General features: G+C 35.9%; 1 protein-coding gene across 1 annotated transcript in view; it reads left to right on the top strand.

Moving 5' to 3' along the window:
• Window positions 1-24,607, top strand: part of DCC (DCC netrin 1 receptor) — a 1,152,813-nt gene that overhangs the window by 862,303 nt on the left and 265,903 nt on the right. Inside the window, exon 12 of the mRNA XM_044242950.1 lies at window positions 25-74. Coding sequence (XP_044098885.1) covers window positions 25-74 — 50 coding nt within the window. The remainder of the gene's footprint in view (window positions 1-24; window positions 75-24,607) is intronic.

Genomic DNA, 24,607 nt, shown 5'->3' with positions numbered 1-24,607 from the left:
CTCACCTTGTTTTGTTCCTTTTAGTGCCAAGTGCCCCGCCTCAGAACGTCTCCCTGGAAGTAGTTAATTCAAGGGTAAGTCATGGAAAGGTTCACTGTTTCATTCCCTACACGTGTAATTTTCACTTGCCCCATTGATTCACCTCCTTGGGTGCTTGGTGGTTGCCATGTGAAGGAATGTTCCAGAACAGTACAGTGAGCGAGCAGCACAGATTCCCCATCTTCTTCAACAACACTTGAGTTAATTAAAGGAAGGATTGTTTTACTAATAGCACACAGTTTTATAAATGTGACAATGATTAAAGGCTATTCCACCAGGAAGCAAAGATGTCTATTTACTTATATTTACCAGTTTAGGACACAATGTGCTAATGCCACAATTGATTGAAGGAACGAACAAAACCTTCACCTTGAAAGAGGTGGAATAGAGAGACTTTGTTTCCTGACAGATTAATTAGAATGGGATGTTTCATACCATCCCTGTTTTCCACTTACAAATATAGACATCAAAAGACCTTCTTGAGGTCCAATAAGGTTATATTTATGAAGCAGTGATCCAGTGATTAATATTTTCCTGGCCTGGAAAGTTGCTAAAACTTCCAAAAAGACTTAAATTAGTCTAGGTGTGGCTGAAGATAAGGAGCCTAATGCCAGAACTCAGTTCTTCAGAAACATCTTATTTCAAGTGTGCCTTGGGGTTGAAAATAAGCTAAAGCCGTATAGTACAGTGAAGCAAACAAGGATTGGTTTGGGCTGACTCTTTCATCACTTTCTTGTATGTTCTCATGGAAGTGACTTCACTCTCCCCGGGCCTCAGTGATGGGGGGTGGGGGGGGTGTCGTCAGCCTAATTGGTCTCCAAGCTCTGGGAGACAGCCGGGAGATCTTACCAGTCTTAGAAAAAGGCATACCCTGGTTTCTATTCTGGCTTTCTCTTTTAATAACTGTATGTGTCTTAGAAAAGTTTCTGACCTCAGCAGGCCTCAGTTTCTATATTCATGGAGTATGAATGTTAATGCTTTCCTTATCGATTTACCATGAAGAATAGTAATAGGGCATATACAAAGGATTTAACTTTGTGTCAGTAGCTGTTCACTCAATGTATGATTCCTTGCCACATTTTGCAAAAATCTCTGCTGAAGTCCTGTTTTGTGGTTGTGATCAGATTTGCCTCTGTCAAATGAATTTGTCTTTTGAAACAAGTGAAATGTCTCTAAAATCATTAGCCTCTTATATTTTTAGTCCCTATATTGGATAAGAACTAGTAAAATGAATTTAAAATTAGAAGGGGTAAAATAAGTGAACTTAGGAAGAAAAAAATGAGCTAAAGGGAAATAAGGAGAATTATTGAATGACCTTGGTTGCTGACTGTATTTAAATATGGATTTTTACCTCCCTGAAAAGGGAATTTCTGTTTTGCAAAATTGAATTTTCAACTGATTTCTATATATGTATACAAATATCCCAGCCTGTACTCTTCCATAATACGCAATACTTGCTATAACCAAATGTAAGCACTCCTGTTTCTATCCTCCTGTGGTTATATCTGGAACACTGCACTCCTAGAAAATTTAACTTGTTCATTAGCTTTTAAGAATGAATACAGCAGGCCCAGGCCCTAGAAAACCACTATTTGCCTCTCTTTCTTTCTGTTATCTTTTTTCCTAGCATTTAAGGAATTAGAAAATATGAGTTTGGATTCTTCTTGGTTTGTTACCAAGGAGAAAGAAATAGGTTGGTCAAAACACTGTTACTGTTGTTGTTTTTAATTTCCAGTATTGGTGAAGTGAAAGACAAAAACAATATTGTATTTTGATGTTCTTCCTATGTTTGAAACAAAAGTTCTCAAATACATTAATATTTACCCCATTACCATTTTAAGAAACAAAATATACTTAAAAAGTATTATTTTCCTTGAATAAGTAGTAGTATTATCTAATTAAAAGAATTACATTTGTGTTATTTATTTTACCTGAGATTTTTATTTATATAGAAAAGAGCCATATTTTAAAATTTTATTCTATATAATGTTTACAATTAATGAACATAATTGATCATGTTATTGACAGTCAGTGAGAAAATTTGGATATGTTAATAGTTTTGAACATAGGTAGGATTTCTGTACATCGAATTCATAAGGTATAAAATGACCATTGATAGGCCCTTGTTAAGGTTCTGGCTATCAATAAGCCAACAGGACTGAGATATCATGTCCCAACTATGGGAATAGTAAGATTCTTACTATTCTTACAAATTTATATGAAAGAAACAAAAATCCTGTTAATATATTGTTCTTAAAAACCCCATACATCCGATAACCTTTATAAAGCTATAATCATGGAACAGACTTGATTCCCGTTCTGCAGGCTTGCTTGAACACAGATTTTGTTCTGAAGGAATGGCTTTACCTATAGATACTAATTTTAGTTAATAATGAGTCATGATTATATGGTTATTTGTCATACTAAAATTGCTTTACAATAAATAACATCTTCATAAGAAAAGAGAAAATAATGATTTACAGAATGGGCTTTAAAATCTAACTCTTTTATTGGGAAAACATCATAGGAATAATTTTCTTAAGATTTTTACTTTAAAATTCAATTATTATTTGAAGGAAATACATATTACAACTTAATTAGTTGAGTAGAATATAAAGCATAAGTAGTAGACTAGGAAGAGCTTTTGTTGGTACTTGACTATTTTCCAATACAAAAGTTCTGAGATAAGAACATTTAGAGAATGCTACATTTCAAGATGCTAGCTCTTTGAGATCTTGGAAAGTCAAGATTGGTTTCATTGATTCATTCATTTGCTGTGTACTTACAGTGTATCTGTTATATACTGTATACTTATACACATATATCCATATATACAAACGTACACATTGCACATACACCTACTATATTACTATATATAACTAAGTGACCCAGTCTTTGCCTTCATGGAACTCATAATAGGTAAACATTCCTTTAATAAGAAAACATATGAGAGAAAATTCACTTTTAATGTAACCAGATTTAATTGACTGTATCTCCTCAAAGTGACACTTTTTTTTCTCATTGATAAAATGAGAGTTAGAGAGATAATCTCTAAAATCTCTATGACTCCCGGCATCTATGACTGTATTTTCACTTGTCAAACCTTTTCTCAATCACTGTATCTTTACAGAATTTGAGAAAATGGTATACATATTTTGATTAAAGTATACTGGATTCAGTTCACATGTTCAGATATTTATTGATTTATTACCAAGAATGAAATTTAAAAACATAAATAAAATCTAATATATCACTGGGCACAGATCTTGTGCAGAATTAATTTTTTTAAATGTAGAACAGTGGATTTCTCTTGTTCTTTCACTACATCTTTCTTGTGTTGAAATTCTTATCTTTGAACAGCAGTTAAATGTATGTGGATGTAATTTTGTTGCATTCCTAAAAGCTAATCCCCAGCTAGTCACTCGCAGTTTGATAAGTGTGTGTGATGCCTTAATTGCTACAGTAGAAAAATTGATGTGTCCTGCTGCATCTTAGTGCCTCACTCCCTCATGTGTGAGCACATTTTGGCATGCTTAAACAACTTGAAAATTAGTTTAGTGATCCTGCAAGTCCCTTTACCTAGAAACTACCCAAAGGGAGAATTAAAACAGCAATTTTCAACTCTAGAAAACATACTGATCATTTTGGTCCCAGATATTTTAACATCTTTTTTTTTCTTTCTTTTTTCCTTTTCTTTCTTTCTTTAAAACCAAACCAAAACAAAGTAACAAACAAAAACAATGCAGAGATTATCTAAGGACTGTATCATTAGGTAACCTCAGAGGGGCATATGCTTTTGAAGATGTAGAGTGACAGAATGGGTTTGACTCATGTCTCTGTCCCCTGTCATTGAGCTGGTTCTCGTATCAACAGAACATTATTAGAGTCAGGTGGACAGCTGAGTGAGTCATTTGCATTTGACTCCCAACTGGGATACACACTTGTTAGGGGCTGTAAACAATAGTGCAAAAGTGAGGAGAAGGGAGAGAGTGGAGAATTGTAAAACCAAGGGCAGTGTGAGTTACAATAATAATTTGCAGATCCCCTGTTCTCCCCTCCCCCGACTGAGGGTTTCTTCTCTTGGTTGTCCAGAAGGCACTGGAGTTGACACCACTTCCTGCTGCATTGCATCTTCCTGAAAACACACTGCTCACACCTGTTCTAGACCCCCTTTATCAGTCTGACCACGCTTCCTGCGACTGTTGATCTCACCCTTGTATGCTGAACTATAGGCAAAGGCCTCAGCTGGCTCATGAAAACAGGTTTTTCTGTTTCTCTTCCAATCATCCTAAATCCTTCATAAAATATACTTTGACCACTGACTTATTTGGAGCCAGAGCTCTGAGTCCTTCCCACGACAAATACAGCTGGTCTCTGATACATTTAATGTAGAGAAAGAGGACATGCAGGAGTCCTTCGATGTTGGGTACCATACAAATAGAAATTAGAAACTGGCATTTATGATAATATTTACATTTACACTTCAGACTTCATACTGGTGTTTTTACTCAATCATAACACGCGGAGCATTTCTACTTGATTATAGTGTCTGGTCCAGTTATTCGTCAGTTCAATTCAAGTGGCTATGGATCTCTTGTATTTATTTTAGTTATTGATCTCTTCATTGATACTTTACCTGAGTCTTCTTTGAATATAGACAAGGTCCAGCGGGCTATGACTGAAGTCTTGAGAAGGGTGTGAGGGTAGGAGCATAATTATAAGGAAGACAATGTTTCCCAATAGTTCTTCCAGCCTAGTCTTTCTGTTTTGCCTAGAATTTGTGGAATAGATTGACTATAAATGTTTATGTTATGTTAAAATTGGACAACATACATTTCATGAGGACCCCCTCAAGAACAAAACTATTTGGTCTGTAATTAGGAAAAAAAAAACCCATCTTCAGATATCTGCTGCCCTGCATACATTTTTTAAAAATCAATACTTTTATGGTAGTCAAATAATCTAACATAAAAATGTACCATTCTAACCTTTTCTGGGTGTATGGTTAGTGGCATCAGCACATTCACATTGTTGTGCAATTATCACAAGCATCACTCTCAGAACACTTTTTATCTCCTCAAACTGAAACTCTTTCCCCATTAAATAATAATAATGCTCCGCCTCTCCCCTTTCTCCAGGCTCTGGCAACCAACATTTTACTTTCTGCTTCCTGACTTGTTTTATAAAAAGTGAGGAAACTAATTCTTGAGAAAAAATGTGACTGTCTTTTAATCTTAATAGAGAAATGAGAACAAACTTTTTTTTTAAAAAGATTTTATTTATTTATTTATTTGACAGACAGAGATCATAAGAAGGCAGAGAGGCAGGCAGAGCAGCAGGCAGAGAGAGAGGAGGAAGCAGGCTCCCCACTGAACAGAGAGCCGGATGTGGGGCTTGATCCCAGGACTCTGAGATCAAGACCTGAGCTGAAGGCAGAGGCTTAAACCCACTGAGCCACCCAGGCGCCCTGAGTAATGAGAACAACCTTAGAGTTTTATATCTTCACAGAGAAATGAAGGATCTAATGAATGATAATGTTCAGGAATATAGGCAGATGCTGTAATAGGCTGGAAGAAACCTCACTTCCCATTATCAATACTGCTTTCAGAATAATTCTGTTCCAAGGTCCCATATTTATGAATTCTTTTTAAAAAATCTACTGACGCTATTTATAATGACTGTAGATACTTTAGCGGTCTAATTCTGCAAGTTGAGTTTATTTCACTTAAGCACACTATTTTGGAGTTCAGTAACCTACATTCTATGATAATATATACTTTGCATTTGTAATATGGGTGAAATTAGACATTAAGTTAGCAAGTCTGTTTTGTTCTTGTAATAAAATAACTTACTCTGTTTGAAAAAAAAAAATCTACTGACAAAACCAACTGCTGTAGTTAATAACAAAGCAGAAATATATGGATGGGATTGTTCTGGACTAACTCTGAAAACATACTTTTGGTCATAAACATCAGTTTTTTTTTCAATTTACTTATTTTTAGAAAAACAGTATTCATTATTTTTTCACCACACCCAGTGCTCCATGCAATCCGTGCCCTCTGTAATACCCACCATCTGGTACCCCAACCTCCCACCCCCCCGCCACTTCAAACCCCTCAGATTGTTTTTCAGAGTCCATATAAACATCAGTTTTATATCCCATTACAGTTTAGACCAGAGCTCCAAGCCAGTAAGTAAATTGATCCTTTGATTTTTTTTTCAAAGTTCCAATAAATCAACAGTTTCCGTCTTCCTCCCCCCACCCCCAGTGGAAACACAGGGAATGGATTAACTGTGAGGGAGAGAGTATTAGGAGAGTGTAAAAATATAGATATAGATATAGATATAGATAACCAATTTTTATATAACAAATGCATCACACCAATTTAAATGCATTCCGGGAATAAGCTCAATAAGAGAATACACTGTCAATTCAAGGCATATCTCCATATCACACTATCACTCATTCTCTTAGATCTGTTCTTAGAGAATACTGACTCATGGTACTTTCCCAAGTGATGTTGCATGATTTTAAATGCTATGAGAAACATAATCCCCTATTAGAGATACTAAGAGCTGCAAAAGTATTTTTTAACTCTGTTTTGGTCAAATAATTTTTTTCTATAGATGACGTTTATACTAAATACTATCCTTAAAACTTTTTCTGTGTTACTTATTGTGGTAACATCCTAAACATTCCAAACAAGAACAATGTAGTCCATAAGCTGAGCTAACTCCTTTCCACAAGAAAGTACATTCTTACATGAATTAATTTCAAATAAAAATAGAAATTAAGTGGACAAAAGAAGAAAAAAATAAATTTCTGAAAAACTAGAAATGAGCCTAGGAAAAGTCTTTACAAAGCACCTATGAGCAAAACTGTGGAATAGGGAGTCGAGAATGACCTATGATCTCTCTTACAGGATTTGAATAAATTAGAGGCATGATTAAATCTCAGTGTTTATATGAATTTTCTATACTCTACACAGGATTAGAAAAACATTTCCTAGAATGTTTCCAATACTTAGAACTATCATTTTTTGTTCTGTGATTTGGGGCCCTTGTATTTTGTTCTTTCCAAATTCATTCTCAGCACTGCCATCTGGGATACCTGCACAGATGATTTGGAAGAAGAGACTAAAATAAGTGGTGGGATACCACCTTCTTCATGTATCGCCTTGTAATTTGTACCTCATCACACATTTCTAATGGCTCCATTTCTGGCTGGCTCTGAAGGCAAAGCTCACTTTCGCCTCTCCATGAAGTTTAATGAGATTTCCCTCAAGTCATACATTTTTGAAAAGTGGGAGGTTTAATAATGGGCTTAAATTAAATGAACCTAGGTCTAGTGATAAGGTCTCTGATTTTAATTTAGTTCAAGGAAGTTGCCCTTATATTTGGAAGGGTTGATTAGTTAGAGGACATGAATAGGTTCAGTCTTACCAGTAGGTAAAATCAGTCACTAACCATGTGATTTGAATTTAGAGATGTTGAAACACTGACCTACATGCAAAAAAATGTATTTACTTGTCTAGCTTAAAACATTGCTTACCTTAGAAAACAACTGTTAATATACAAATCCTTCATCTGAATTATTTAAGATACTAGCATGAGTTATTTTAATTAACACTGCTGATACATATTTGAGGAATAACTGATTATAATAATACAGGCAGTAACTAAACTTTTTCAGCAGATATTCTGTGGCTGGCAAAATACTACACAATTAAAACACTCCTTTATTTACTTTTTATAATAACCCTATAGGTATTAGTTGTTGAACCGATGACTGGAATACTAACTTTGAGCTGAGCTTATTGCTGGAAAAGCCACAATGAAGGCAGTCAAGTCTCCTCCTTTCCTAGAGCTTACTTAAATTCAAATACAGGGAGGTAGATTGATAAGCAAACAAGGAACTGGGCAATTAACACAAGAGAATGATGACCTATGTGAAGAAAATAAAACACAATAATATGATAGGGAAGGACATAGTTTCTTTGCACACCTAGGATAAAGCATTCCAAGGAAATCTCCCAGCTAGTACAAAAGCCTTGACAACGGAATCATCTGTGTGTGATTGAAATAATAGCCATATGCACGGATCACAGATCTCTGGGTCAGAGCCAGATCATGTGGGGCTTTATAGGGCATGGCAAAAATTAGAATTTTATTCTGTGGATGATGAAAAGAGGCTTGAATGGGGAGTGATCTCTTTTTAAAAGATCACATTGGCTGTTGTGAGGAAAATTATTAGGGATGGGGCAGCGTGGGAGCAGGGAGACCATTTAGGAGACAATTGAGTGATCTGTATGAAATGATTGTAGTGGGGACTTGGGAGTCATTACAGAAGATGAAGAGAGAAATGGGAAAAATCACGATGTGTGGTGCATTTAGAGCCAGTAAGATTGGCTAATGGATTGGATATAAAGGGCAGGGGAAAGAGAAGGATCAAGGATAGAGACTAGATTTTTGCTATAGCAAATGAGTGCACTGTGGGGCTGTTTAATGAGATAAGGATGGGTGCAGAAAAAGATTGGTTTAGAGGGAACAATCAATTAGTTTTTGGACATTTTGAATTTGAGATAGCTACTGGACAAACAATTAGGGACGTCAATCATGTAGACAGTCTGGCATTTGAGACCAAAGGTCTGATGACAGGTCATGACAGGAGATATAAATTTGAGAGTCACTATCATATCAATGACACCTAGGGAGAGATTATAGTTAGACAATCAAATGGCTGAATCTTGAGATACTGCACCTTTAGAGATTGGACAGAGAGGAAGGAGCAAGAGTAGTAGGAGAAAACAAAGAGGGATGGTATCACTGAAGTGGAGGGGAAGGGGGTTGGGAGTAGGGGTCTGCTAACCATGTCGGTGCTGATGAAAAATATAGAAAATAATGACTGCAATGGGGCCACTTGGGAGGGAGCATGAAAATGGAGAGGAAGGCAAGGGAACTGAAGAACATGACTGCAGAGGTCTTTAAGTTTTGTTCTGAAGTGCAACAAAGAAATGGGCAGTAACTTTAGGTGGTGGTAGGCTTAAGGGAGATTTTGTTGCCTATTCTATTTATTTACTGTTGTTTCCTTTTTGAACATAAGAGACTTTGCAACTTCTGCAAGTAGTGCAGTCTAAAGGGGGATATGAGTGATGCAAAAGAGAGTGGAAATTTGCAAGAGTGCAATCCTTTGTTGCAAGTCGGTGAGAAGGCAGAAGATCTAGCTTGCAGATGCAAGGGAACAGATGCTTCAATCTTAGGAAGGTGAGGCTACATAAAGGGAGTGGGCATGGATACAGTTATGTTAGTAACTGAGATGAGAAGTATGACAAAGGTCTTCACTAGCGTGTAAAGTCTTGGAGGATCAAGTGTTGAGAGTTTGAAGATAGGGAACAAGATGAGAAATAGTTATTTCAGATGGTAGGGAAGAGAATCATGAAGTATGTGAATTTAAGATTGCTGAGCACTGTGGAATGGCCATTGGAGATTTGGTGTCATGAATTTAAAGTGAAACTAGCCAACACAATTGTGTCTGTCTATCCCTCTCCAGGGGTGGTTGCTTAGTTGCTGGCCTGGATTAGGCAGATAGTTGGGTTTTATTTTGTTTGGAATTTGCCAGGGGAGAAGGGGATGCAGTGGCGCAGAGGTTTAGTAAGGGAATGATAAAAAGAAGACCCACTTCCTCAAAACTAAGGAAGGGCAGTAGGGTATGGTGGCAGGGGTGATGGAGAGTGAAAAAGTGGTTAAAGTCTGTGGATTATAGAATTATTATTGTATAATTGTATGATTATTATTAATATACCTCATTTTTCCAGAGAGACCACTGAGATTTAGAGAGGCTAGGTAATGAGCCCCATTGCCACACAGGGAGGAAGTGACAGCACAAGGATTCGAACCCAAGCTGAGGTTGTTGGTTATTTGACCACAATGCGTCCCATATATGGGGTCTTATGAGAGAAGGGGTTCAAGATAAGCTTGGCCTTCAACGGGTTTAAGTTCTTAGTAGGAATAGTTTCCAGTCAGAAGGTAAGGTCTAGATCAGAAGCTAGAAGATGGGTTAATCCTCAAGTGGCCAACAGAACTAGCTGTGGAAACTGTGGATATAAATGTCATTAAGAAACATAGATATAAATATCAGGAAAGGAGGTCATAAATGTTAAGAAAGGAGATCTCCTGAGAAGGAGATTCAAAAAGACATGTGTCTGGCTCCCCAGTTTCCCCCCAACTGAACCAATCTCTAAGATTCTGTTCCTTGCAACGCCCACGTATTTCTCCCTGATGAGCCTAAAAAACACCTAGAGGAGCTGTAGATTGTTCACTGAGCAAAGCTGATCCCTCTGAAGGGATCTTCTTTATTAAAGAAGTTTAAAGACTTCTGGCATTCCAAAGGTAATTCTGGCTTTTCCTCAATTCCAGAATATATCAATGAAACTTTGAAAGGGAAAAAATGAGCTCTCAAGATTTTTTGGCAATAAAATAAAACTATTTATTTATTTATTTACTTACTTACTTACTTTTAGCAGGGACAACAATGGTCTGGAACCATTAGGAAATGTATGTAAGGTTCAGAGAAAATGCAAATCAAAACACTTGCCATACATTTTATTAGCAAGCATGGTTAATTTAAATAATGAACAAAACTAAACAAAATGGGCATTAATTAGATAAGAAGCCTAGAGCAAATGTTGCCAAGAAATAGTGAAACTCTCTAAATAAGAAATGTTGTTTTAAGATATCACACTTTAATAACCAAACTAAGTCTAATATATCATTGCCCTGAAGTCATTTTAGTTTAATCTCATTAAAAAGCCCACTAAAATGATGCAATTTCAATATATGCCCTCAATAACACTGAACATTGAAATCTACTTATTTCATTTGTTATTTCACTCTTTCACATAGAATATAGCTTCCATTAGTTTCCCCAAACTGTCCAAAATATTACTTAGTCCACTTGAAAACTATTGAATTTGACAATCTAAAAGCATCATCTTCATGTTTCCTAAACATTTTTAGAAAATACTGTACATACTGTATTGAATACAGATAGAGTTTTCAAATATATTGAAAAGTATTTAATAGTAGGGTAAAAGCTCTGGAAGAACAGGGATTTCTGGGTGGCTTAATTGGTTAAGTGTCCGAATCTCGATTTCCACTCAGGTCATGATATCAGGGTCAAAAGATTAAGGTCTGGGGGTGCCTGGGTGTCTCAGTCAGTTAAGCTTCTAGCTTTGGCTCAGCTTGTGATCCCATGGTCCTAGAATTGTGCTCCATATCAGGCTCCTTGCTCAGTGGAGAGCCTGCTTTTCCCTCTCCCTCTGTCTGCCCCTCTGCCTGCTTGTGCTCTCTATGTCTCTTGTCAAAGAAATAAAATCTTAGGAAAAAGGAAGAGATTAATCTCTGTGCTTGAGGTCCTCTCCTTCTGCCCCTCCCCCCCAGCTTACGTGCACTCACAGGCACACGCCCTCTCTCTCTCTCAAATAAATAAACAAATATAAAAAAAAAAAAGATAGGGGAACAATGTAATATTTCCCAAAAATTAACTTATGATCATATTACATATATCATCTTCACAGAACTAGAAGAAAATTACTTGTGTCTTCTGCAAATTCCTTTGTTCCAAGGAAAATGAGAAATTCCATTTTCTTTTTTTATTATAATAACTCAAGTTCCTCCTACCTAAACATTTCTCATACTTCAGAGAAATTTATTTGACAAACCATTTTGTGTTTCAGCTGAGAGGCAGTAGCTATTAACTAGATAGTTGTCTATTTTATTTTTACACGCATAAAGTTGAAGGGCTACACATAAGAGGGATTTATACCTGAAGAAATGCCCCATACTGACTTTAAATAAAATTCGTATTTTATAAAAATACGAAGCCGACTGTAGATTTTTATCTTTTATGCACAGATGAATCTAAATGGTGCAAAGAATACATATGTCTAAGTCCATGGCTGTGATATCAACATGTACTTCTTTAGAGGTGTCTGTATTTCAACATTTCCAAGTTAAGGGGGTTTTTTTGGTACTTCCAAGAGAGAACATATTTGTGTTTCATTTACATACTAATGTACATAATTCTTTTGATGAAATCAAATATAATGACATTTAAAGGAAACATCAGTTCAAAAAAATCTAAATAATTTCTTCATTTGGAAGCTATATTAGCAAAAAGGGAGCAAAAGTTTTAAAAATTGTTTCTGTTACAACTTTGGGTTAATTTTTCATGGGTTTATTCATTGGTGCATTCATTTATTTCTATGTTTGCTTAATAATAAATATTCATTGAGTATATACCATGTGACAGATGCTAGCTAGATGCTTCTTCTCTGCCAGTTTAATAAGAGGCCTCCCTGTTGCTTGTCAGTCAGGAAACCTCAACACCTCCATAAGCAGTAGCAATGAATGAGAAACCCTGACAAGTGACAGCACCTGACATCGAATAGCATTTCTGTTCGTGTAGAAGAAATTAAGTTCCCTATCTGTGATAATGGAGCAGTTACTCGCCCCTCGCCTGATGTGTAGGGGTGGTTGGGACGTTTTTTTTTTTTATTGTACTTAGCTTTGATACAATCAGAGATGTTCTGGATTGATGGGTGAGATACCAGGTCTCTGGAAGCTTCTCAGGAAGCTGCCCCTGAGCTCCAGGTGGGACGGAATCATGCTCACTGCCTTGCCATCCTGGAGAGGAAGTTGAACGTGACGGAATCAGCAGGTGGAGGCTCACCATGGCAGCTGGGAGAAAAAAGAAGTTGAAGTCTCTGAGTTAAAGTTATCAAACTTTAAGAAGCATGAAAATCCTATAAGGCAGTACTTGTTTAAAATGAAGAATCCCTTCCCCACCTCCAAGCACACATACTTTTGATTCAGTAGGTTTCCTGTCCAGGAAACATGTGTTTTCAGAAACTTGTGTTTTCAGGTGACAGTTTCAGTGTTTAATCCAGAAGGCGGTCCGTCCATCTTCAGTGATCACGATGAATGATAGATGAACAACCCTATACCTTTTTTGAAATGTAAGAGACCATCTTACATAATAAAGCCCATGGTTAGAATTTAGCAGCTTTAGTGACTTTTCTGTACTCTCTTTTATGGACCCTTTGTCTTTATCACTAATTTATAACTTGAGATGCCCCCAAAGGAGAAGAATTACACAGTTTCTTTAATAATATCTTTATAATAAATACCAGTCATTTCCTTAGTAATGGATTATTTGAGCCTCTTAAAATGAAATAATCAGAATTTTTTAATGATATTCACAAAACAAAGTTGTTTTTTTTCTTAAGGGATTCCATTATCTAATTTTAATAATGTGTAGTCTTGTGTGTGTTACTCAGCCGTTTACTCACTAATTAATTTTTCTTGATTCATTTACTCAACAAAGAGTTATCCTGTACCTGTTCATTAACAACTAGGCAGTGGCATCACTTAAGAGGCCTTATCAATAAATAACCTGAAATTTAGATCATTGAGGTAAACCGTCTGAATTGCAGTATGATAAGCTAAATACACCAGTGTGTAGTTTTTTTTTCCCTTATTTTTGAATTCTATATAAAGGGAGCAAATGCTTGTCTTAAATATCTTCACTTAAAGATTATGAAAGATTTAGAAATTCTGTATATTCATTGTAGAACACCAGAAGAAAAGTTTGTTTCAATCAATCATTTGCATGATTTCCCTCTATAATTGATAGCAGATACCATGATTTAAGAAATATCTCCATGTGTGACATGTAGTTTGAGGCATGAGTTTCCTTGATGTGTGTGTGTAAGTATGTAGAGTTGGCTGGAGTAGTGAGTATCCCTCTTCCTGAGATGTTTGCTAGGATCCTATTTTGATTTTTAGAATTGATTTTTTTCCTCTGTCCCAAAGAGGACATGTGTGTCAAGAACTTGACTATGGGATACAACTTGACAGAGTGACACACACAGGAGTCAGATGTTATCCATAAGAAAACACACTTATTCTCTGACATGTGGGTCTTGTGAGGAGCTGACATTGATGGGAAACGATGCTCTTTAGCCAAAGGGAAATATATCTATCAAGCTGTCACATCAGATTTACTTCAAACTAAAGTAAACATTGTGTTATGATGCTATTCTTGGGAAATACACTTCTGAATATGCTCTTGGCTCTTTGGATGAGAAGTCATAAATAATTTTAAAGTGCATAAAATAGTACCTGTCATAGTAAGCACATGATAAAAGAAATTTATACTTATTATAACTATCAATGGCTGTGCCCATAAAATAGACTATGAAGTAAGTATCTCAACAACGTAGCACATCGCATCTTTACCTAATGTCAGCAGTCAGGGCTTCTTTGCCTAACTTGGCAGAGAATTGTGACTAATGATGTAACTGGCTTGAGGAGGTTCTTTTTGTAAAAAAAAAAAAAAAAAAAAATGTGCTTGAGACTTATTTCAGTTCTGAATTTTGTAGTTGATGGACTGATTTTCAAAGCCCAACAAATAACATTTATATGAGTATTAATTGGATTGAAACTTTTAAATGTGTGTCTTACACAAATTCTATTTAATCCTTAGGATGTTAGATGGATCTCACAGTATTAACATTTTTAATTCATTCCGCTTTCACTAATCTATATGGTCTCCTGTACCACATATACAACAGCAACTATAGCAAACCAGAATCACCAAGAATTTATTTTGAACCTGTAATTTTATTTTTTGGTGCTTCAGAAAATGAGTGCCGAAAGGCTCTTAAATGCCAGGTTCTCCCATCTTCCATCTCTTATACAAATCCCCTTGATAAAACCTTCTTCTAGCTCATGCCTGAACTGTTCTGCTGACAGGGAACATTAGCCCCCCACCCCCAAGCAGCCATTTTTGTCATATGTAGGTCTAACTTTCAGAAATTTATATTCAAAATGAATTGCTCTATCTCCCTATAACTTCCAATCATTTGTCATAATTATTTCCCCTGGGACTATAAAGAACAAATCAAGTGAGTCTAGTGACTTCTCTTATGGCATGACTCTAAATATTTAAAGATGTCTGTCAGGCTCCCTTTCCCTCCACCGATTCTTTTCTGAGCTAAATATTCTTAGTTTCTACAAATATTTCTCATTTGCTTGTCAGCTCCCCACTTGATATGTCATCCTCCTCTGCACAGTTTACGGATGGCATGTGATTATTAAACATCCCTTAAGGGTACCTTCTTTGCCTTCATATTACATTATTATTCATATAATCTACAATCACGCGGAGGTTGTGGGTAGTCACACTGTCTCCTGGACTGACGATCGTGTTGGTTCTCCACGAAAACCTTTAAGTATTTCATGAATAATGCTCACTCTGTTCGTGCCAGCCTTTGTCTTATTCACATGCAAGACCTCTTTATTTATTTTTATTGCATTCTGTCTCAGGTTAAATCCATTACAACAACCTCTCAAGGTCCCTTGGAATCTTCATGCACTTATTCAACATCAATAAACAGAGATTGGTTGTACACCTGGTACGTGTCAGGCAGTGTGCAAGATGTTTATTCTGTGGCCCATTTATTTGATATACCGCCCAACTTCAATTGGCCTCTTCACTCCCGGGGCGATTTCCCCTCACATTTTAATCCATCCACCACCCCTAAACCATGGTGTAACCTTGTTTTCTTCTCCTTGGAAGGATGTACATTAAAAACCTTCAACTTTAAAACCGTCCTAGGTAATGGTTACTCTTCCCTTCAGATTGCTGCTATCTTCACTCTCAATAAGCTGAAAAAACTCATAAACACTTCTACTTTGATCCCTTCATTTTCATAACCAATTATCATTTCTGCATTATCTCACTCTGCTCTCAAACTGGACCTTGTGGTTGATCATGTGTCTGGCCATATTCAGCACCCTCAAGATTCTTTATTTGGTTTTGTTTTGCTTTAACACTATTCTCATTTACCTCCTACCTCTTACCTCTTTATACTATTCTCATTTACCTCTTTGTTATCCCTTCTGTCAATTCCCTAGCCTGTTCCTAAACTCAAGCTAATGAGAGCTATGGGGCGGGGGTGGGGGGAATCCTGGAATGGCTGAAATGCCAGATCTGAAGGATCCAAAACAAGGCACTAATTTTATTTTCCCCTTATGTTAACATTCTCCCGATCTTTCTATTTATTTTTTTAAGACTTTATTTATTTATTTGACAGAGAGAGATTACAAGTAGGCAGAGAGGCAGGTAGAGAGAGAAGGAGGAAGCAGGCTCCCTGCTGAGCAGAGAGCCCGATGCGGGACTCGATTCCAGGACCCCGAGATCATGACCTGAGCCGAAGGCGGTGGCTTAACCCACTGAGCCACCCAGGCGCCCCCTCTTAACAGTGCTTACAGCTTCATGATTGGTATAAATATTTTATATGAAATACTTCAGGTATCCACATAAAAGCAAGAAGAAATGAAAAAGAAGTAGATCTTTTTCCCATTCCTGCTAGTCTAAAAATGTAGTATTGGCCAGCCTTTTTTTTTTTTTTTTCCTCTTTATGACACTAAAAAACCCAGTGAGGTATACCACATGAATCTAGGTATACCCTACAAAAAATCATTATTCTCTCAAACTGACTTCATGACATATTTGGGAGAACTTTAGAGATAAAATAATCCAACCCCACTCATTTAAAAAAACTGTATAAAATAGAGACAGTCTAAATCCCTCAGCCATTTAGTACCAGACTCTAATTGTCTGGCTAAACTGATGCTTACTCTGTTTTGTACTGAAAGGCAGAACAGACGCACACTCACCAATTCTCAATGAGCTGATAGTGCCAATACCTAGATCTCTTGAAAAAATAATAATTTGTTTAATAGTGATTTGTTTAAAACTGAAGCTTTTGATAATCATATGGTTTGTTCCTTTCTTCCTCTCTTCTTCTTATAAATATATTCATTTTATTACTAATATAAGACAAATATGTGTAACAAAGGGAGAGTCACATAATTTTTGTTTGACAAACCTTCTAAGTATGAGGAAGGATGCCCTCTAGCTAGCCAATTTCCATTCTTTTCATTCTAATGTTAATGATGTTATTTAAAGTTATTGGATGCACGGCATCAAATGACATTATTTCAAGTGACTTCATGACACAGAGGGTACATTGTGTAAGGAATATCAAGTAGAAGTTCTCAGGTGTTTTTCTCTTTAAAATGCAAAGGAAGAAATGCAATTACTATTTATTATTTAGTTACCTAATGCCTGCCCATCATGTCTTTTTGAATTTGGCCCACTAACTTATAATTAAAAGAATCATTATCTCTGCTGGATGTGGGCACAGATTCACATTATTTCCGTGAAAGCCTGTCTGCTGTCTCACTTTAATGAAAATTTAAACCTCTTAGAATGGCATGTGGTACCTAGAATTATTTTCCCTTTGTCTGAACAGAGTTATAAAGGGAAAGAACTCCTAGACATAGAAGTCCCTATTCCTTTCCATAGATTCTTTTTTTTCTTTTAATTTAATTTTATTTTTTCAGTATTCCAAATTTCATTGTTTATGCACCACACCCAGTGCTCCATGCAATATGTGCCCTCCATAATACCCACCATCAGGCTCACCTATTGCCCTGCCCCCATCCCTTCCAAAACCCTGTTTGTTTCGCAGAGTCCACATTCTCTCATGGTTCATCTCCTTCTCAGATTTTCCCCAATTCGCTTTTCCTTTCCTTCTCCTAATTGCTTACATGTTATTCCTTATGCTCCACAAGTAAGTGAAACCATATGATAATTGACTTTCTCTGCTTGACTTATTTCACTCAGCATAATCTCCTCCAGTCCCGTCCATGTTGATACAAAAGTTGGGTATTCATCCTTTCTGTTGGAGGCATAATATTCCATTGTATATATGGGCCATATCTTCTTTATCCATCCATTTGTCTGTTGAAGGGTATCTTGGCTCTTTCCACAATTTGGCCATTGTGGACATTGCTGCTATGAACATTGGTGTACACATGGCCCTTCTTTTCACTACATCTTTATCTTTGGGGTAAATACCCAGTAATGCAATTGCAGGATCATAGGGTAACTCAATTTTTAATTTCTTAAGGAAATTTCACACTGTTTCCAAAGTGGCTGCACCAGCTTGCATTCTCACCAACAGTGTAAGATGGTTCCCCTTTCTCTTCATCTTTTCCATAGATTGTTTTCCAAGCATCCACTTTCTGTTTTAGAGAAGACTGATGAGCACAGTATTTGTACAGTGCCTTAAGATTATAATTTAGTGGTACAGAAACAAAACAATTGGACTTTTCCCACTTTCAACCCAGATTTATTTGGCTTTTTTAAAAATCATGGCAAAATATACATAACATAAAGTTCACCATTTTAATCACTCTTAAGTGTATGACTCACTGGTATTGAGTGTATTCATATGGCTGTACAGTTACTACTATTGTCTATCTCCAGAAATTTTTATCACCCCCCCCAAAAAAAAACCTCTATCCCCATTAAGGAATAACCCCCTTTTCCCTTCCTTCCTTAGGCCCTGACAATCACTGTTCTCATTTTTGTCTCCATGATTTTGCCTATTGTAAGTTACCTCATATGAATGGAATCATACAATATTTGTCCTTTTGTAACTGTTTTATTCCTCTTAGCATAACTTTTTGAGGTCCATCTTTTTGTTGTGTGTTACAATAAGCTCTTCTTTTATTGCTAAATATAATTTCATTGCGTAGATGTAGTTCATATGCTTTACCATTCCCCTGTTTATGAATATTAGATTGTGTTCAACTCAGGGATTTTATAAAGAAAACTACTACAACATTTTACACAAGTCTTTCATTGACACAAACTTCCTTTAGGATAAGTATCTGGAGGAAGACTCTTAAGACAGAATTTAGATAAATGTCTTACTGGTTAGAAACAGTTTTCCAAAATGTTTTTTCCCAATTTGAGTTCCCAGCAGCAGTGTATGAAAGTTTCAGTTGTCTAATCTTAACCAGCACATGCATTGTTCATATTGTGTGACTTGTTAATCATAGCAAATCTAAAGTGTATGTAGTCATATGTTGTTGTGTCTGTAATTTGTCTTTCTCTTATAACTAAGGATGTTGAACACCCTTTCGTATGTTTCTTGGACATTTGATCATTTTATTTTTCCCAATATTTAAAAAGTTAGCTTGTTAATCTTTTAAATTATTGATTTGTCAGAATTCTTTAACATTCAGGAAAGAAGCCAAACAGACTTTTTTATTGTACATGTTTTCTCCAATCTGAGACTTACCTTCTTAATTTCTTAATGGTGTCGTCTGATGAGCAGAATTTTCTAATTTTGATGAAGTCCAAGGTATTTTTTTTCCTCTAGTATTAATGCCATTTATGAATTAAGGAAGCTTTGATTATCCAAAGTATGGAGCTAATCTGTGTTTTATTAGCTTTTCCCTTTAGCACTATGATCCATCTTGAGTTAATTTTTGTATGTGGATTGAGGAAGTGGCCAAAGTTTTTTTTTTTTTACTATATAGATAATCGTTTTTCTTAGCATCATTTGTTAAAAGATTCTCTTTGAATTATTTAGTGCCTTTTTTGAAAACAATTGACATATATGTTTGTATCTATTTCTGGACTCTGTTCTGTTCCATTGATCTATTTGTTTATTCCTATGCTAATGTCACATTGTCTTAATTTCTGTACATTTATAGCTAGTCTGGAAATCAGTTAGCATAAGTCTACCAATGTTGCTGTTCTTCTTCAAGGTAGAATATTACTATTTATATTCCCTTTAAGACTATTAGTCTACACAAGGAGCATATAATCTTGGTAGGAAAATGTTCTAGATTCCCAGTAGGACCTCGACCATTAGGTTCTCCTTCATAATTGAATACGGTAAGGCCCATTAAAGGACTTTCTACCAAATATGCATATACATGGGTGACTGAGATAAAGCAAGAAAAGAGTTAGTGATTTTTGGAGAACATTTTTTTTTTAGTAGGCCGCACACACAGTGGGGGCCCAATTTGGGGCTTGAACTCATGACTCTGAGATCAAGACCTAAGCTGAGATCAAGAGTCTGACACCTAAATGAAATACCTTAATTAACTAAGCATTCTGAAAAAGTTCTTTCCAGATCTTGTCATATTTAACTCTCACAACATACTCTCTGTTTTATTATTTCTATTGGTAATTGAATAAAGTGAAGGTCAGAGAAGTAATTGTTCAAAAAACTCAACTGGATTTCATTCTTAATGATCATAGCCAACCAATAATCATCCTGAATGATCATGTAGGGTGCCTGAACTATGGTTGACAATTGGATTTTGGGTTAGAGGCAGATGTGTCTATACTTCCTAGCCACTTGTCACATTGGATAAATGTATAATTCAGAGAAAAGTTTAATAATTCCATAACAACTTAATGGCTCTTCCATAAAAATCATATCCAAACTGATGAATTACTAAATTCTACCCATTGCCATTTGCAATGACTGGGGTGGAACTAGAGAGTATTATGGTAAGTAAAATAGATCAATCAGAGAAAGACAAATAACGTATGATTTCACTCATTTGTGGAATTTAAGAAGTGAAACAAATCAGTAAAGCAAATAAGAGAGAAACAGAAGGAGATAAACCAAGAAACAGACTCTTAACTATAGGGAACAAACTGATGGTTACCCAAGGGAGGTGAGTGGGAGGATGTGTGAAATTATGTGATGGGGATTAAGGAATGCACTTGTGATAAGCAGCAGATGATACATGGATGTGTTGAATCACTACATTGTACGCCTAAAACTAATATAACACTGTATGTTAACTACATGGGAATTAAAATTTTCTAAAAGCCAATTTTTTTAATAAACATATAATGTGTTATTAGCCCCAGGGGTACAGGTCTGTGAATCGCCAGGTTTACACACTTCACAGCACTCACCATAGCACATACCCTCCCCAATATCCATAACCCCACCACCCTCTCCCTACACTGCTCCCCCCAGTCGCCCTCAGTTTGTTTTGTGACATTAAGAGTCTCTTATAATTTATCTCCCTCCCGATCCCATCTTGTTTCATTTATTCTTTTTCTACCCCCCAAACACGCCCCCCATTGCATCTCCACTTCCTCATATCAGGGAGATCATATGATAGTTGTCTTTCTCCAATTGACTTATTTCCCTAACCATAATACCCTCTAGTTCCATCCACATTGTCACAAATGGCAAGATTTCATTTCTTTTGATGGCTGCATAGTATTCTATTGTGTATATATACCACATCTTCTTTATCCATTCATCGGTTGATGGACATCTAGATTCTTTCAATAGTTTGGCTACTGTGGACAATTAAAAGCCAAGATTTTTTTAAAAAGTAAATAACTGAAATACATAATAAATTCATCCTCCAGATATTGAGACTAAAAAGGACAATAAATAATAAAAAAAATAATAAATAAGAGGGGTTGCAAGAAAAGTCCCATTCTGATTCCTATTGTTTTTCAAAATCATTATTGACTATAAAAAATCAAATAAAAATACCCTTTTTTCTGCCCAAAATATGCGACAACCTGAGCTGATAGCTTTAAACATTAATAGTTGCAAACTTAAATCTTATTTACATAATCAAAAAAAATTATTTGTTTTAAATAAACAAATAGATGATTATCTACTTGTCCCCACTGAGAAAGACCTTAGCACACAATTAGGTTTAACCTTGAAATCTATCACTTACTGAGAACTCCTAAGAAAATAAGTTGCCTAGGGCGCCTGGGTGGCTCAGTGGGTTAAGCCTCTGCCTTCGGCTCAGGTCATGATCTCAGGGTCCTGGGATCGAGTCCCGCATCGGGCTCTCTGCTCAGCAGGGAGCCTGCTTCCTCCTCTCTCTCTGCCTGCCTCTCTGCCTGCTTGTGATCTCGCTCTGTCAAATAAATAAATAAAATCTTTAAAAAAAAAAAAAAAAGAAAAGAAGTTGCCTAAAATATTTAAACCAATTACTTTCTGAAAGAGCCTATTGAAACACTGCTCGATCTTCACATGGGAAACTGTGTTTCTTATAGTCTTTAAATTTATCTAGTTTATATTGCTGACGCATTTTTTTCATGTCAGCTGTTTTTGCTTATGGTATTGAGAAATGCACCATATGTAGGAAAATTTTGTTTGGTATTTACTCTTCTAACCCATCTTCCAATTTATAATTAGAGGATATACTGTGCTGAGTTCTAGATGTTCTGAGTGAATCTAGCTGAAACCCGGCTTCTAGAATAACGCAATGTGGACACCTTTTTCTGTTAAATATTAAACTGATACACTGTGGTTATAGGACAAAAGATCATAAATATTTTAGAAAATTTTAGAAAAATTTTATTTGGAAGGATTATAAACAATAAAACAGTAATCTTATAAGTGTGCATCTTTGTACTTTCAAAAACTCTGTGGCAGAATTAAAATATTACTATTTCCATTAAAGATGAGGGAATAGAGAATCAGAGATATTGATGATTTGTTTGTCCAAGCTCACACACATTGCAGGGGGCCCTATTTGCCTTATGAGCCTTACAATAGTAGCAGACTCTAAAAACGATATATAAGATGTGTCACTGCAACTAAGGAACTTACCACCTAGAGGAGGATGAAACAAACAGCCAAATATGTAAAATTGAATTTGGAAAATGCTATGATAGAGGCACGCTAAAAGGAGAGACCCTGACCCACAAGATGGGGGACATTAACCCACAGAAGGTGAACTCTGAGAACCTAGACAGCTAATGTTTATTGAAAGGACCTTCAAATGTCTGTTATGTGCCATATGCATTCAATATACCTGAACTTCTTTAACCTTCACAAAAATCCAGCAAAACCCATTACTATTCTCCATTTTATAGTTGCAGAGACTAGAGGAAAGAAAAGCCCAAAGAAGAGAAAATTTTCTCCCAGGTGTATCATTTTGTGGTTCTTCAAACTTCCAGTAGCCATGAATCATGGCAGTTTTCTTCCTTGTTTCCAGTTATTAATGTTCTCTGTTATAAGCTCTTTAGTAGTGGCTCATGTTGAAAGAGGCCATGAACCAGAGTTGACTGGTGTTCTGATAAATGAGTGAATTCACAAGCAGAGCTCGTGGTAAGGGGGGAATATACCTATAGAAAGGCCCACAGTGGATTAATATGTCATCAGGCCGTTTGATAAGAGTTTTTGACTTGATTACCAAAAAAATTACTTCTGAATATCAAACAATACCTATTTGATAAAGTAGATTTCCTGCCATGAGTAGATGAATTCGAATGTTGTGAACACAATATTCCACCCCAAGAATTAGAGAGTTAAGGGGAAAGACCTCTGATTTTTCTTTTTCTTTTCTTTTCTTTTTTTTTTTTTGTTTCACTTCAAGGGGGCCAGAAATTATAATATGATTAACAGAATTTCAGATGGTCTATTAGAAGAATTCTTTTATTTTGAATACCCAAGGGCTGATATAACACTATAATTTATGGTTTTTATCTTAGCATAAAAGTGCTGCATAAGCAGAATAGTAACATAATATACATTTTAACCAGAACTAAGAGCAACAAAGACTATGCTTATAATTTCACTTTTATTAGCAAAGAATGATAACAAAAGAAGTAAAAATATTTAGACACCCAAAATGTTAGTTCTAGAATCAGAAAAACACTGTTTTCTCATCAATGTATAATATACAATCAGAAACAGTCATGTTTCCACTGCTTTCCAGAAGGATAAATAACAGAGTTTTAATTATTTTTATATTAGATTATTTTTCTCTGGGGAATTTTTTTGAAAGGAACCAATGTCAGGTGAAATTATAGACAAATGCTGATATTTACAAAATAAATTAAGAAGCAACAATAACAAGTGCACAGAAAGCTTCCATCTTCGATTGTTCCTTATATTGAATATTTTTGCCTTTCTGAGGTGGCCTCAGCCCACCCTGAGCCATATCAAAAATCTGCTCTAACTGCTGTGGGCTCAACAATTGTCTCTGTGATTGCCATAGTTACTGTCAATTTTATATATGAAAAGCAAAGAAATAAAACCTACCAATTTTGGTTCTGTTGTCCAAAGGATCAGAAATAGAGCTATCAATTGTATCTAGGTAGTAGTATTTGTAGGAAATGTGTTAGACGATAATCTTCAAGCCATAAAAGACTTTGGCATCAAACAGTCCTGATATTAAGTCTCTCTTTCCAGTGACACTTCAGTGTAGTTAGTCATTTATCCCTCCATCAGTAAATGAGACTGATACTGAGTCCTCACTCTCATGAGATTTTTGTTCAAATTAAAATGTTGTCTCTAAATGCACACTACCTTGCAAAGCTTGTTATCCTATTCATTATTAATATTTTCATTTGTCTTCCCAGATTATATCTTATCTCCAAAACCCGTTTCTCAAAGTCATTTTTTATAAGCGTGCATTCTGTTAACTCATTTTTAAAATATTTGTAATAATGACAGACAGAAAGATCGCCTCTTTGACAACAGAGATTTTTGAGCTTCTGAAAGGATCTCAGTTCCTACAATGATTTGGCTCTGACCTGAGGGCATTCTAGTAGGATGCATCTGAACCATCCAGTGCAGCAAGAGGGCAAGATGCGGTGCAGTCGGAATCTGGGACTCAAAAAGGTCATCTGGTA

This window comes from Neovison vison, chromosome 3 (genome assembly GCF_020171115.1).
Source record: "Neovison vison isolate M4711 chromosome 3, ASM_NN_V1, whole genome shotgun sequence".
NCBI lineage: Eukaryota > Metazoa > Chordata > Mammalia > Carnivora > Mustelidae > Neogale > Neogale vison.
This window is presented reverse-complemented; position numbering and strand designations above follow the sequence as displayed.